A 13429-nucleotide genomic window follows, 5' to 3' on the forward strand; every position below is an offset into this window, starting at 1 on the left:
TTGATTCACTCATACTTGTGTCAGATGTCTCCATTAGGGTGCCACTCTGTAATCTGGTTTTTATTTGTTGCTTGCCTTGATCTTTCTTTCCACTCATACTTGTAGATAATCTTGTTTGGACTAATTTTTTCTCACTACTCAGTTGTGACACTGACATTTATTACTCACCATGTGCCAAACAAGTCTTACAGTTGAAGGCAAACTACACTGAAGTAAGTAAATGAGTCAAACAGATCAGGTAGGGAATGTCTCAAAACTGCGCCACTAAACTTCCATCTCTATTCCATCATATTTGAATTTTGAATGGAAAAACATATTTTTTTTTAAAACTGATTAAGATCTACCAATAATGTTGTATGTCCTGCATTCCTTGAATATTCACACATAATCCCAACAAGTATGAACCATTTCACTGTAAAAATAACCACTTATAACTGCCAAAATCTACAGAGTCCACTTTACTAGCTTCCACCTATAGCCGCCATTACTGAACCCCCTCATCTACAAGTTACATTTAACTGAAATTCAGTAACTAAGGGAGCTACAGAGCATAATGAAAGTAAGTGTGTCTGACAATCAGTCATTTATTTAAGCAATGTCATAAAATGCAAATAATCTAACATAGCTAAGATTTCAACAATAGCAAGATGTGAATCAAAGTTGCATGAAATATAAAAATTAAGGAAGTTATAATGCAGAACTGATAGTGAGACGGACGGACAGAATCGATGGCTGACTGGTCCAGTTTATCTCCTCCACTTTGGATGAAAAGTGGTGAACAATAAACCTATTGCAGTATGACAGTCAAACTCTCATAAGTGTTGATACGCATGGATTAAAAAGCGATGCCATTTGTTCTATTAGATAATTAGATGCATAGAGTAAGATGGTTGAATATTTTCGGTTGAATGTTTGACACCTAGCTATACATCACATTGTACAAATTCAACTGGTCATAGCTCTATATTTGTGCTAGCTCTCAATCATGATTGAAAACTAAGGGCATTCATTGTTGTCTGAATAGTTTTTACTTTGAAATTTATATGTCTGCCAACATAAAATAATTCCGATGTTGTATAAATTGATCTAAATTTAAATTTCTTGACACAAGACGATAAAGAAATACATGACTTAACAGTAAGTCTTTTTAGCCTGAGAAGAGACTTTTTTGAAAATGAAAGGATTTATAACAGAAAATTTGTCAATGTTAAATAACTGAAACTAAATAAAGGCTAGATCCCCAATGTAAAGTTCCCTATGCAACCCTTTCTGATGCACAAGATAATCAAACATAAAATTATTTTCATTGAAAAATTGGTGACTCCTCTGGACATTCTAGTTCAAACTACTAATACTGCAAGCATGTAACTTGAACATTTTTAAACCATTCTTTATTACATTCTCTGTATGTGCCAAAAGTTACTAACATTTTTAAGCCATTCTTTATTACATTTTCAGTATGTGCCAAAAGTTACTAAATATTCATTCTAGGGTAATCTTCAAACAAAAATACTCTGATATCCTCAAAAGCTGAATAGCTATCACTGCCAATCAAACCCATCAGCACTGACAAGCTCAGCCAATCAGATGCAAGATCACCTCATTAATAAACAAAGATCTAACTCAAAACAAACCTGTCTGAGCTCTTGATGATGCAAGATACCTGGTTTAAATAAATCAGGAATGACCTATAGAGTGCTAACATGTTCAAAAAATAAGATGCAAGGTCACAACATTAATATCTATGGATGCTGTTCAAAATCCAACTGATATAAGATCTTCATTACATCTAAACAGACTCTGTAGTTTAACTGTCTGACATTAACAAACTGGATAAAACACAACAGACAACAGATTTAAAACCATACAATAAGTTAACTTGGCCAAAGGCCACTAATACCATTCACATTCGCAATGACTTTCGCATTTATGATTAAAACTAACTGGGCTTTTATAGTTTTTATTGCATTACTTTATCGTGACAATAACATTAATTGCCCAGTGGTCTGTGGTCTTCGCATCTTCATATACTGAGATATTATTTTTACTGGATAAATAAACTCAAATGGTTTAAGAACTCATTTTCAAATGCTCGCGTTTCTTTGTTACACCGACTGACGTAATCAAGAGAGCTCATTAACGACGTTGTCCAGCTGTTAGTGAATAGTGGTATGTATTGTAATGACAACGAGGAAACAAATACATCATTATATTTTCTCGCTGATACAAAAGACAAAGAAGGGCAATATGATGAATGTGAATAGATTCTCAGTTAACAAAACAGTTGCCCTTTCCAAGTATGCTGAGCAAAGAGCATTCCACACACTTATAATTGGTGAATATGTCTTTAGGTTTTTTATTATTAGCGGCCTCAAATACATATTTACATGAATATAACAGATAATTAGAATTTGTGTTTCACTGAGGAAACAAATATTTATATTTATCATATTCGATTATACCAAATATACTCAGCAAAGAATAAATTGGCCGTTTTGCGTATCATAGTGATACATCAGCATTTTTTCTGACACCTTTTGCAACATGATGCAAATAAAAACACATAATCCCAACAAGTATGAACCATTTCACTGTAAAAATAACCACTTATAACTGCCAAAATCTACAGAGTCCACTTTACTAGCTTCCACCTATAGCCGCCATTACTGAACCCCCTCATCTACAAGTTACATTTAACTGAAATTCAGTAACTAAGGGAGCTACAGAGCATAATGAAAGTAAGTGTGTCTGACAATCAGTCATTTATTTAAGCAATGTCATAAAATGCAAATAATCTAACATAGCTAAGATTTCAACAATAGCAAGATGTGAATCAAAGTTGCATGAAATATAAAAATTAAGGAAGTTATAATGCAGAACTGATAGTGAGACGGACGGACAGAATCGATGGCTGACTGGTCCAGTTTATCTCCTCCACTTTGGATGAAAAGTGGTGAACAATAAACCTATTGCAGTATGACAGTCAAACTCTCATAAGTGTTGATACGCATGGATTAAAAAGCGATGCCATTTGTTCTATTAGATAATTAGATGCATAGAGTAAGATGGTTGAATATTTTCGGTTGAATGTTTGACACCTAGCTATACATCACATTGTACAAATTCAACTGGTCATAGCTCTATATTTGAGCTAGCTCTCAATCATGATTGAAAACTAAGGGCATTCATTGTTGTCTGAATAGTTTTTACTTTGAAATTTATATGTCTGCCAACATAAAATAATTCCGATGTTGTATAAATTGATCTAAATTTAAATTTCTTGACACAAGACGATAAAGAAATACATGACTTAACAGTAAGTCTTTTTAGCCTGAGAAGAGACTTTTTTGAAAATGAAAGGATTTATAACAGAAAATTTGTCAATGTTAAATAACTGAAACTAAATAAAGGCTAGATCCCCAATGTAAAGTTCCCTATGCAACCCTTTCTGATGCACAAGATAATCAAACATAAAATTATTTTCATTGAAAAATTGGTGACTCCTCTGGACATTCTAGTTCAAACTACTAATACTGCAAGCATGTAACTTGAACATTTTTAAACCATTCTTTATTACATTCTCTGTATGTGCCAAAAGTTACTAACATTTTTAAGCCATTCTTTATTACATTTTCAGTATGTGCCAAAAGTTACTAAATATTCATTCTAGGGTAATCTTCAAACAAAAATACTCTGATATCCTCAAAAGCTGAATAGCTATCACTGCCAATCAAACCCATCAGCACTGACAAGCTCAGCCAATCAGATGCAAGATCACCTCATTAATAAACAAAGATCTAACTCAAAACAAACCTGTCTGAGCTCTTGATGATGCAAGATACCTGGTTTAAATAAATCAGGAATGACCTATAGAGTGCTAACATGTTCAAAAAATAAGATGCAAGGTCACAACATTAATATCTATGGATGCTGTTCAAAATCCAACTGATATAAGATCTTCATTACATCTAAACAGACTCTGTAGTTTAACTGTCTGACATTAACAAACTGGATAAAACACAACAGACAACAGATTTAAAACCATACAATAAGTTAACTTGGCCAAAGGCCACTAATACCATTCACATTCGCAATGACTTTCGCATTTATGATTAAAACTAACTGGGCTTTTATAGTTTTTATTGCATTACTTTATCGTGACAATAACATTAATTGCCCAGTGGTCTGTGGTCTTCGCATCTTCATATACTGAGATATTATTTTTACTGGATAAATAAACTCAAATGGTTTAAGAACTCATTTTCAAATGCTCGCGTTTCTTTGTTACACCGACTGACGTAATCAAGAGAGCTCATTAACGACGTTGTCCAGCTGTTAGTGAATAGTGGTATGTATTGTAATGACAACGAGGAAACAAATACATCATTATATTTTCTCGCTGATACAAAAGACAAAGAAGGGCAATATGATGAATGTGAATAGATTCTCAGTTAACAAAACAGTTGCCCTTTCCAAGTATGCTGAGCAAAGAGCATTCCACACACTTATAATTGGTGAATATGTCTTTAGGTTTTTTATTATTAGCGGCCTCAAATACATATTTACATGAATATAACAGATAATTAGAATTTGTGTTTCACTGAGGAAACAAATATTTATATTTATCATATTCGATTATACCAAATATACTCGGCAAAGAATAAATTGGCCGTTTTGCGTATCATAGTGATACATCAGCATTTTTTCTGACACCTTTTGCAACATGATGCAAATAAAAACATAAAAATACGTAGTGAAATACAATAATAAGAGAAAGAATTTATCAATGACCTACATGCATGATTATAAATGACAACTGTTATATTGCATGAATCTCCCGTTTCACTATTCGATGCCTCAGTTAAAAACATGCCCAAAGTTAGTCACTAATCATAACTTGCTTAGCAAAACAATAACCTGGTCATTTGATGTACCTAAACTGAACTTTGGTATATTTTTGAATCTGTTTGAAATGGGAATCTGTCTTCAATTTTAACAAAATGAAATAAAATAATAGATAAATAAAAATTGCAACTAAAAAATGATTTGATCTCTTATTCTTAGCTGTAAAATTTAAAGGGCCATATTTTTTTTTTATCACAGTGGCAAAAGGAAATCTTAACAGTAGATCATTTTATGTATGGAAAAAAGGATGACCCAAAAAATATTAAATTTTGTGTACAAAAAAATATGATAGAATTAATTATTATATTTATGGCTTGATGGTGTACAAAAAATTAAAGGGTAAGAAAAATAACATGAAATAAGGTAAATTGCAATATTTGGACTTACCAATAATGTAAATGTTATCAAACATTGATTAAACAAAGTATTTCATGAAACTTACACTGCACAAATAGCTTTGGTTTCATTCTGCTCTATGTATGCTGATCCTCTGGCCTGGCTCACGACACCTGCTTTTAGAACTGCAATTAAATGCATAAAGTCTACAGTGGAAATGGTAATGTAGAAAATGTATTATGTCTACAGCGGAAATTAATAAAGTCTACATTGGTAACATGTTAAATCTACATTGGAAATGGCAATATGGAAAATGTATAATATATACAGTGGAAATGAATAAAGTCTACAGTGGAAATGGCAATGTGTAAAATCTATAAAGTCTACAGTGGAAATGGCAATGTGTAAAATCTATAAAGTATACAGTGGAAATAGCAATGTGTAAATCTATAAAGTATACAGTGGAAATGGCAATGTGTAAAATCTATAAGTCTACAGTGGAAATAGCAATGTGTAAAATCTATAAAGTATACAGTGGAAATGAATAAAGTCTACAGTGGAAATGGCAATGTGTAAAATCTATAAAGTCTACAGTGTAAATGGCAATGTGTAAAATCTATAAAGTCTACAGTGGAAATGGCAATGTGTAAAATCTATAAAGTATACAGTGGAAATGGCAATGTGTAAAATCTATTAAGTATACAGTGGAAATGGCAATGTGTAAAATCTATTAAGTCTACAGTGGAAATGGCAATGTGTAAAATCTATTAAGTCTACAGTGGAAATGGCAATGTGTAAAATCTATTAAGTCTACAGTGGAAATGGCAATGTGTAAAATCTATAAAGTCTACAGTGGAAATGGCAATGTGTAAAATCTATAAAGTCTACAGTGGAAATGGCAATGTGTAAAATCTATAAAGTCTACAGTGGAAATGGCAATGTGTAAAATCTATTAAGTCTACAGTGGAAATGGCAATGTGTAAAATCTATAAAGTCTACAGTGGAAATGGCAATGTGTAAAATCTATAAAGTATACAGTGGAAATGGCAATGTGTAAAATCTATTAAGTCTACAGTGGAAATGGCAATGTGTAAAATCTATAAAGTCTACAGTGGAAATGGCAATGTGTAAAATCTATAAAGTCTACAGTGGAAATGGCAATGTGTAAAATCTATAAAGTCTACAGTGGAAATGGCAATGTGTAAAATCTATAAAGTCTACAGTGGAAATGGCAATGTGTAAAATCTATTAAGTCTACAGTGGAAATATGTAATGTCTATACAGGGGTCAAGCTAGACTTGAATTTTAGAAAGAAGTGACTTTTTCTTTTGGACAGAACTGGTAGAAGTGAGAATTGACAAAAGAAAAGTGGGAGCAAAGCAAGAATATTTTTTTTTAGACACAGGCCTCAGGGTGGTGACTTAAATTCACAAGCACTGACTTAAATTCCACAAGCCCGCACTCTAATTTCCAAATGCCCATAATTTCCCCATTTTTAACATTGTCACACAATGTTGCAATAGCTACAATTAAATATAAATTCAACAGGGTTCAAAGGGGCTTGAAGGTAATGCAAGTGTCATTAGTGTTCATGGCTATGCTGGCGTGCTTCACAAAGTAAAACTCCGTCAACAAAGAGTTCTGAAATTTATTTTGTCAGGCTTTGCTGACAGCTTATTGCTTCTTAAAATAGCTTCAAAATGAATTGCACTTGAACACTATTTCAACAACTGAAATGATCCTGCTGTACATTCTATATATACAGTAAAATCTGACTTCAAAGAAATGTTGCCGCCATTCACAAACTTGTCAAAATTATAATACACAAAGCTCAAATGTTCTCATTTAAGGCAATAATATGCAATATCATTTGTTCTTGTACACAATTCTAACATCTCATTGATTTATTCCACATCCTGATCCTGCCTATGCAAATTAGCACCATGGGCTCGCACGTTACAACCTTCAAACACAACTCACTAGCTATTGTCAGGCAATTAAGTAATATTTAAAATAGTGGTTTATACCTGACCTCTTTTCCTTTAATTGCCACAATTTAAATTGTACAGGGGATAGTTTTACATGTCCTCATGCTACATGTAATGGGCATATAATGAAAGTTTTAAAAAAAAATTAGATTACTGATTTTTTTTATAAAATAAAAAGAACCGTGACAGGGGTTTAGGAGTACAAAATTGTGTTTTCAGCATGACATGCCATGCTTCAATCTGATTTAAATGAGATCTCAATTTCATGTAGAACAGTGGTGATCTGATTTAGACTGCACCGTGCTATGGCAGTTATGTCAACATCTTGAAATACATTTACACATTCATCAGTGCGATCAAAGTTTCCTCAGATGAATTAAACATTTTTGACAAGCCTGACGATCTAAAATTAGAGAAGCCCCAGGCATAAGCTATCAGAATTTTTGAGCAATGAATATGTATATATATATATATATATATATATATATATATATATATATATATATATATATACGTGTGTGTGTGTTGTTTTCGTTCTCTTATTTGAATTATGCCCTCTATTTCCCTGTACACATATATGCATTCAACACTGATTTTTAAGTAGTGATTGGAATCAGTCAGAATTTCATAATCGATAATCAGTTACACATAACCAACTGATAATTGATTATAATCTGTTAAAAAGAACAAATTTAAATTTTTGTTTGTTACACAGTTATATCTTTGCTCAAGAGCTCAAAATGTTAATAAATGTACAGGACTAATATCTTACTGATATGTGTACTTTAACCTGATAATATTATTACATTTTTTCTATTGTATTGTGCTATTTTGGTTCTGCAACTTTGTTAGATGAAAGCAACTTTTTATGGCTTATCATTCCCCCAAAATCATTTCATTCATATGTGTTGTGTCTATAATTTAAAGCACTGATGGACTTGATTTTCTTGTTTTTCATTACTTACAAATACTGCTTACAAAGGAGTTTTACCAACCTTTGAGTTTTGCATGCAACTAAAATGAAGTTGTCTCCCTTTACATACATTCAATTATGGAGTCTCACAATTGATTATCTTATTGGTTTGCTCACACAACTTTAGATCGATTATCAGAACACTAGTTTTAAACAATAATTTATTTTTAAGTACACAATTTTCCGAGATCTATCTATATTATAAAGACATTTGGTGCATGTTTAAAAACTATCATATTCATTTTGGCAATATGACTTAAAAAGAATTTTAGCTGAGTATCTAGAGAAAAATATTGTAATTGCTAGTTATTACATATGCTTAATGAACGTCCCTTAACGAAGAAATTTTCTTTTTACTTTCAAAAAGTTCACTATAAAATGGTAGCTGAAAAGATTTCTAAACTTGTTTGAAAACCACCCCTGTACGAAGTGCACGTCTTTCAGATCATACTGCTTGTTCTAATTTCTTTGCTGCTGATCAGACTATTCAAAGACAAAGAATTAAAGTCAGTATATGAATGGCAACCTCATCTACATGGCCAACATGCAAGTGCATTTATGTTTAGAAAGAGGGTTTTCTTAATGTAACCACTCACTTTATAGCTTCATTAAAACAAACCATTAATAGGATTTCAAATACAAGTTTTTGTTTGTCTATGTACGTGGTGTAATGTTATACATTGGTTAAAACGTATCTGATTTGCTGTTTTTTTTCTTCATCATATTTCCACTGTGTTGTATGTTTCTGACCTACAGAATAGCATTTAAAGTTAAATCTTCAACAACGTAATATTTAAACTCTGCTTTCTATGAGTTGTACATTTTCCTGAATATATCTGCCCAATGGTGTACGAAAATGGACAATCTAATACAGTGGTACTTCGGGACTCAGTGATGCCTGCTATTATTTCCCCAAAACAGGTTCATTTATGGTTCCAAACTTATTTTTATGAAGAAAATAATGTACACATATCAATTAAAATATTCATGGTACCAATTCCATTCTTAAAACACAAACCGCTATTTTGACAAGTTTAAGTTTCAAAACACAACTTTGTATGTTTTTATCATCAAAGGATAACTTGTGGACATCAGGCACTGCTAATTGCTAACTTACTCGAGAAGGGTTAATGGTCAATCAGCCATCAAAACACATGCTTGTGAATGTGCAAGAGTTTGTTAGAGCAACTGATATCAACACCAACTTTTTGATGGCTTGAAGCCTACATTTCGAATCGGGCTATAGCATAATATTGATACTAACCTGGTCAAGGCGAGGGAGCATCTAAAAAAGTATGATCATTCAATGTTCCTCTAAAATATCACAGGGCGAAGTCAGTTTTGCTTTCCTAACAGACATCGGTGAAGTTTACATTTTATAGATGACTTAGTCACCCACTTTGCCTGGTAGCATGATCCCTAACTATTGGATTTGATCAGTGTAAATGAGCAGTTCTTGTACTGTATGGTTTTGGGTTTTTATCTTTATTATGCGAGAGGAGAGAAATAATGAACCTTTCAATGTAGCGAGTTCCCCACAAAGATAACGTCAATCTTCTAATATTCTGGTTTTACAGTCAGATAACCTAAAAGTTAATTAATTAAAAGATTAATTAAATCTGGAGAAGTTTGGAATTTCTTAAACAACTTAAAGCTTTTGGCAGAAATGAGCACAATAATACTTACAGACTGGTCTAATGTTGTTTTCTTTTCTCCCATCATGTCTCTTTCCATTTTTAAGCTGAAAATATTAATAAGATTTCTGAAGAAAAATTAAGTGTGTCTGTCTGTCTTATTCTCAAAATATTTGTGTTGGCATATCTGTATGTACAGTAGTAGACAAACGCCATCGTTTGGATGATTGTAGTAATTACTTTTCCTGCCTTCAAACGTTGGTCAATTGTAGTTTGCCTCAGTAGCATACACAGTCCAACAACTACATCTCGGGTTTTCTAAAATTTATTTTGGTGTCATTTCTTATGGTTGCCTTTCATGCATGCATCAAGTATTTTTTGAAAAAGGACAACAGACAATGGATACATAGGTGTTCTGTTCTGTTATGACAGGGATAACAACAGAAAAGTCTTCCAAAGGATTTAATTCTATGAGTGAATAAAAACAGGAATTTTATTTACCATCCACATTCAGAGGGCAGTCAAAATAAATGTATTAATTACTTGTAAGCAGCTGAGTTTCTGGTGCTATTTTGTGATAAAGATCCATAATGAGATAGGGCCAGGTGTAACTGATCTTCGCTACCAGAAATGTTTTTAAAAATATTGCCTAGATCTCACAGCAATCAGTAATTAGGCCAGATGTCAGAATAAGTGGATTATGATATAACAATGCACTGTTAAGATGGTTTCTCAATCTCAGACATGATTTTGGTCCTCCAAAAGAAAAGCTGAAAAAATTTTAAGGGGTGTTTCAGGGTCCTCTCCCAACAGGGGCTCAAGGGTCAGCACCCCGATCCGGGGGTCCAAAACCACATTTTACACTCATAAAAAAACTGCTCCTGGTGCAACTTATGATCATAAAATAAACCAAACTAATCATCTGAAAATGTGTGTGTGTGTGTGTGTGTGTGTGATTTGGATTTTTAACATACCTTTAACAATTTTTCAGTCATATCACTATGATGTCTACAGTGTGAAGTTTATAGAGCTTTTAAAGATTAGGCGCCATACAAAGTCCACATTATTATTATTATTATAGTGATGTCTAGCACTGGGGCATCATGCCGCAGACATGTAGCATGATGTCCCACCCAGTCATGTTATCCTGACACCAGGCTGACCAGTCCTAATACTAACTTCTTAATGCTGAGCACCAAGCGAGGCAGCTGTTAGTACCGTTTATGTAAGTCTTTGGTATGACTCAGCCAGGGATCTAACCCATGACCTCCCGCATCTAAGGCAGAATCTCTAACTACTAGTCCACCAGAGTGGTAATCATTTGAAAAAATTAATAAACTTACCAAAAGTGGTCAACTTTACTTAAATAATTTCACAATATTTATAGTCACATGAACTTCTTCTCCAATACTATTGATAATGAAGTTATTTCATGTGCATGTCAGTGTTAACATCGTAATTAAGTCACAATAATTTGTCAATTTTTGCAGCAAATATATTATACTTCTCTCTTTTCATAACAAATCTGTAAAATAAACACCCAAGTACATCAACTATATACAAATAATCCCATACATTCACTTATCTTTTCCTCCAATGGACACAACCTTTAGCCTTCCTTATTGTCCCTTCTAGCACAATCAAATATCTATCTGTCGACAATATTTCTTGAAAAGTATTGGCTTTTTTTATAGGTCCATCGATAACTCGCGCCTCACTTATAGTGCGGTCGATGTTTCTGGACCCTGATGTGCGCGAGTTATCGAGGGAGAGGCGTAGGTATAATCAATTAGATTTAAATTTATGGAAAAATGTCAATATGGCCTGCCTGCCTACATGTAAGACCTCGATGCATATATTTATGTCATGGGTGCCTAGGTCTTCCTGCCTAACTAATGGTGATGGTAGAGTGCTTTGATGTTGACTAACATCATAATGAAAGTAAAATTTTCAGGAATATCTCACGCAACTGGCAAACAATAATGCCTTTTCTACAAAGTAAAGTCATACTGTTTTAGTCAGACTTTACATAGTCTGATATATGTTCTCTTAATAAATTAAAATTTCTCACAAAAGAAATGGACCTGTTTTCAAGTTTCGTTGGCCTACATTTCAGTTGGCTGGAAAGTGAGGAAAGCTGGGAATGCCAAAATCAGGTTAAGTTGAAATATTATTCTTTAATAAAATGAATAAAAAATATATTATTGGAACTGTAAGCAATGTTTCGTTTCGTTCAAGAAACATATCTTGCACATGAACCTACTTCAGCATAGCTCGACTACCATTGCATTTCAACAAATTCTAAAGTAAGTCAACAGAACAGGAAAATATGTCCATTTGCGAGTGTCACATTTTGATTCCACCAGGATAAAAACAGCAAAGTAAGGATATTAATTACATATCAATCAACCGAAATTGGAACACGCTATACAAGGCTGTTGTTTGGGCAGTAAGACGTTTTACACTGTAGCACTACTGCCAAGTGAGGTATTCTTGAAAATGTTACCTCTCTTTATCCTGTCAGAGACTTGGGAGCAACCCACACAAGACCAATATTAAGGCAGTAAGACGTAGCACCAAAACAAAACTATCATTTGATACGTTTAATGTTGTAGGACTAGAACTACTTCAGGTCGTAGTCCTACAGGTAAGATCTTGACGCTGATATTTATGTTCTGGGCGTCAGGCTTAAACGAAACCAACATGTACTATGCCTTACATTGTAGGACTACGTCAGGTCGCGGACACATAACGCCGGGCAAAAATGGCAGATGAATCTACATAATTTAGCAAACTACTTTAACAGTAAACTTCAGTCAGTGTATAGTACCAATTCGTGTCTGGGTTTCTCCGTACAGAAAGTATATGGACTTGTACTGCTTTCTGGGCCTGGAATCCGCCTTGAATCTGTGGGCATCTTTTGAGACTAGCGTGTTACAAGGAGGCGGACATGTTTAAAGGCCGTAATAATTTCACACAGCGATGCGGGCACTGAAACGGAGCAGCAGGGAGGGCGAATCTCACAAGTTTTTTTCGCCTGAAATCATCTCTATCAATAGTATTATAAATACTAAGACTTATTTTGGAAAACAAACCCTTTATTTTGGCAACAATGACAATAAAGGTGTCTATTTACCAAAATAACAGGTTTAAACGTGTAATCTGGTCTTGGAAACGTTATTGCCGTACCGATTACATAACAAAACCAACTTGGGTTAGCGCCCTCCCTGCTGCTCTTAACAAAATAACGTAACCGCGGAATTAAAAATTCGGGTTAACAATAATGGCCAACATCGGAGAAGCATATTCTGCTAGACTAGCTCGAGAGCGACTAGAAGCAATCAAAAAACTTATTCCTGTGCGAGATAGTGTCAGAGAAAAATTACAACAACGACAGCAAGCACAGGAAGGTTTCGCAACGACCACAGGGGAATTATTTAAACCTATCACTGCAGTCACTGGAAAGGTTTTAACTGCTATCAAAGGACGAACTGAAGAAGAGGCTGCAATTGAGGGCGGAAAACCAGAGCAGGGTTTGCTTCAAGCAATAAAACAACTTAGTGAACAACAAGTAGCAGCCGCAGCTGATCCAG

At 33.8% G+C, this 13429-nt stretch overlaps 1 protein-coding gene across 1 annotated transcript in view; it reads right to left on the bottom strand.

The window, feature by feature from the left end:
- LOC149784184 (exosome complex component MTR3-like) overlaps positions 1 to 12802 on the bottom strand; it is a 42239-nt gene extending 29437 nt beyond the window's left edge. The window contains exons 1-3 of the mRNA XM_089932256.1: positions 12667 to 12802; positions 9889 to 9943; positions 5348 to 5426 (exon numbers count right to left, since the gene is read on the bottom strand). Coding sequence (XP_089788382.1) covers positions 5348 to 5426; positions 9889 to 9943; positions 12667 to 12753 — 221 coding nt within the window. The 5' untranslated portion in view covers positions 12754 to 12802. The remainder of the gene's footprint in view (positions 1 to 5347; positions 5427 to 9888; positions 9944 to 12666) is intronic.
- Between the last annotated feature and the right edge of the window lie 627 nt (positions 12803 to 13429).

This window comes from Sinohyriopsis cumingii, chromosome 14 (assembly GCF_028554795.1).
Source record: "Sinohyriopsis cumingii isolate HCF-2022 chromosome 14, ASM2855479v2, whole genome shotgun sequence".
Taxonomy (NCBI): domain Eukaryota; kingdom Metazoa; phylum Mollusca; class Bivalvia; order Unionida; family Unionidae; genus Sinohyriopsis; species Sinohyriopsis cumingii.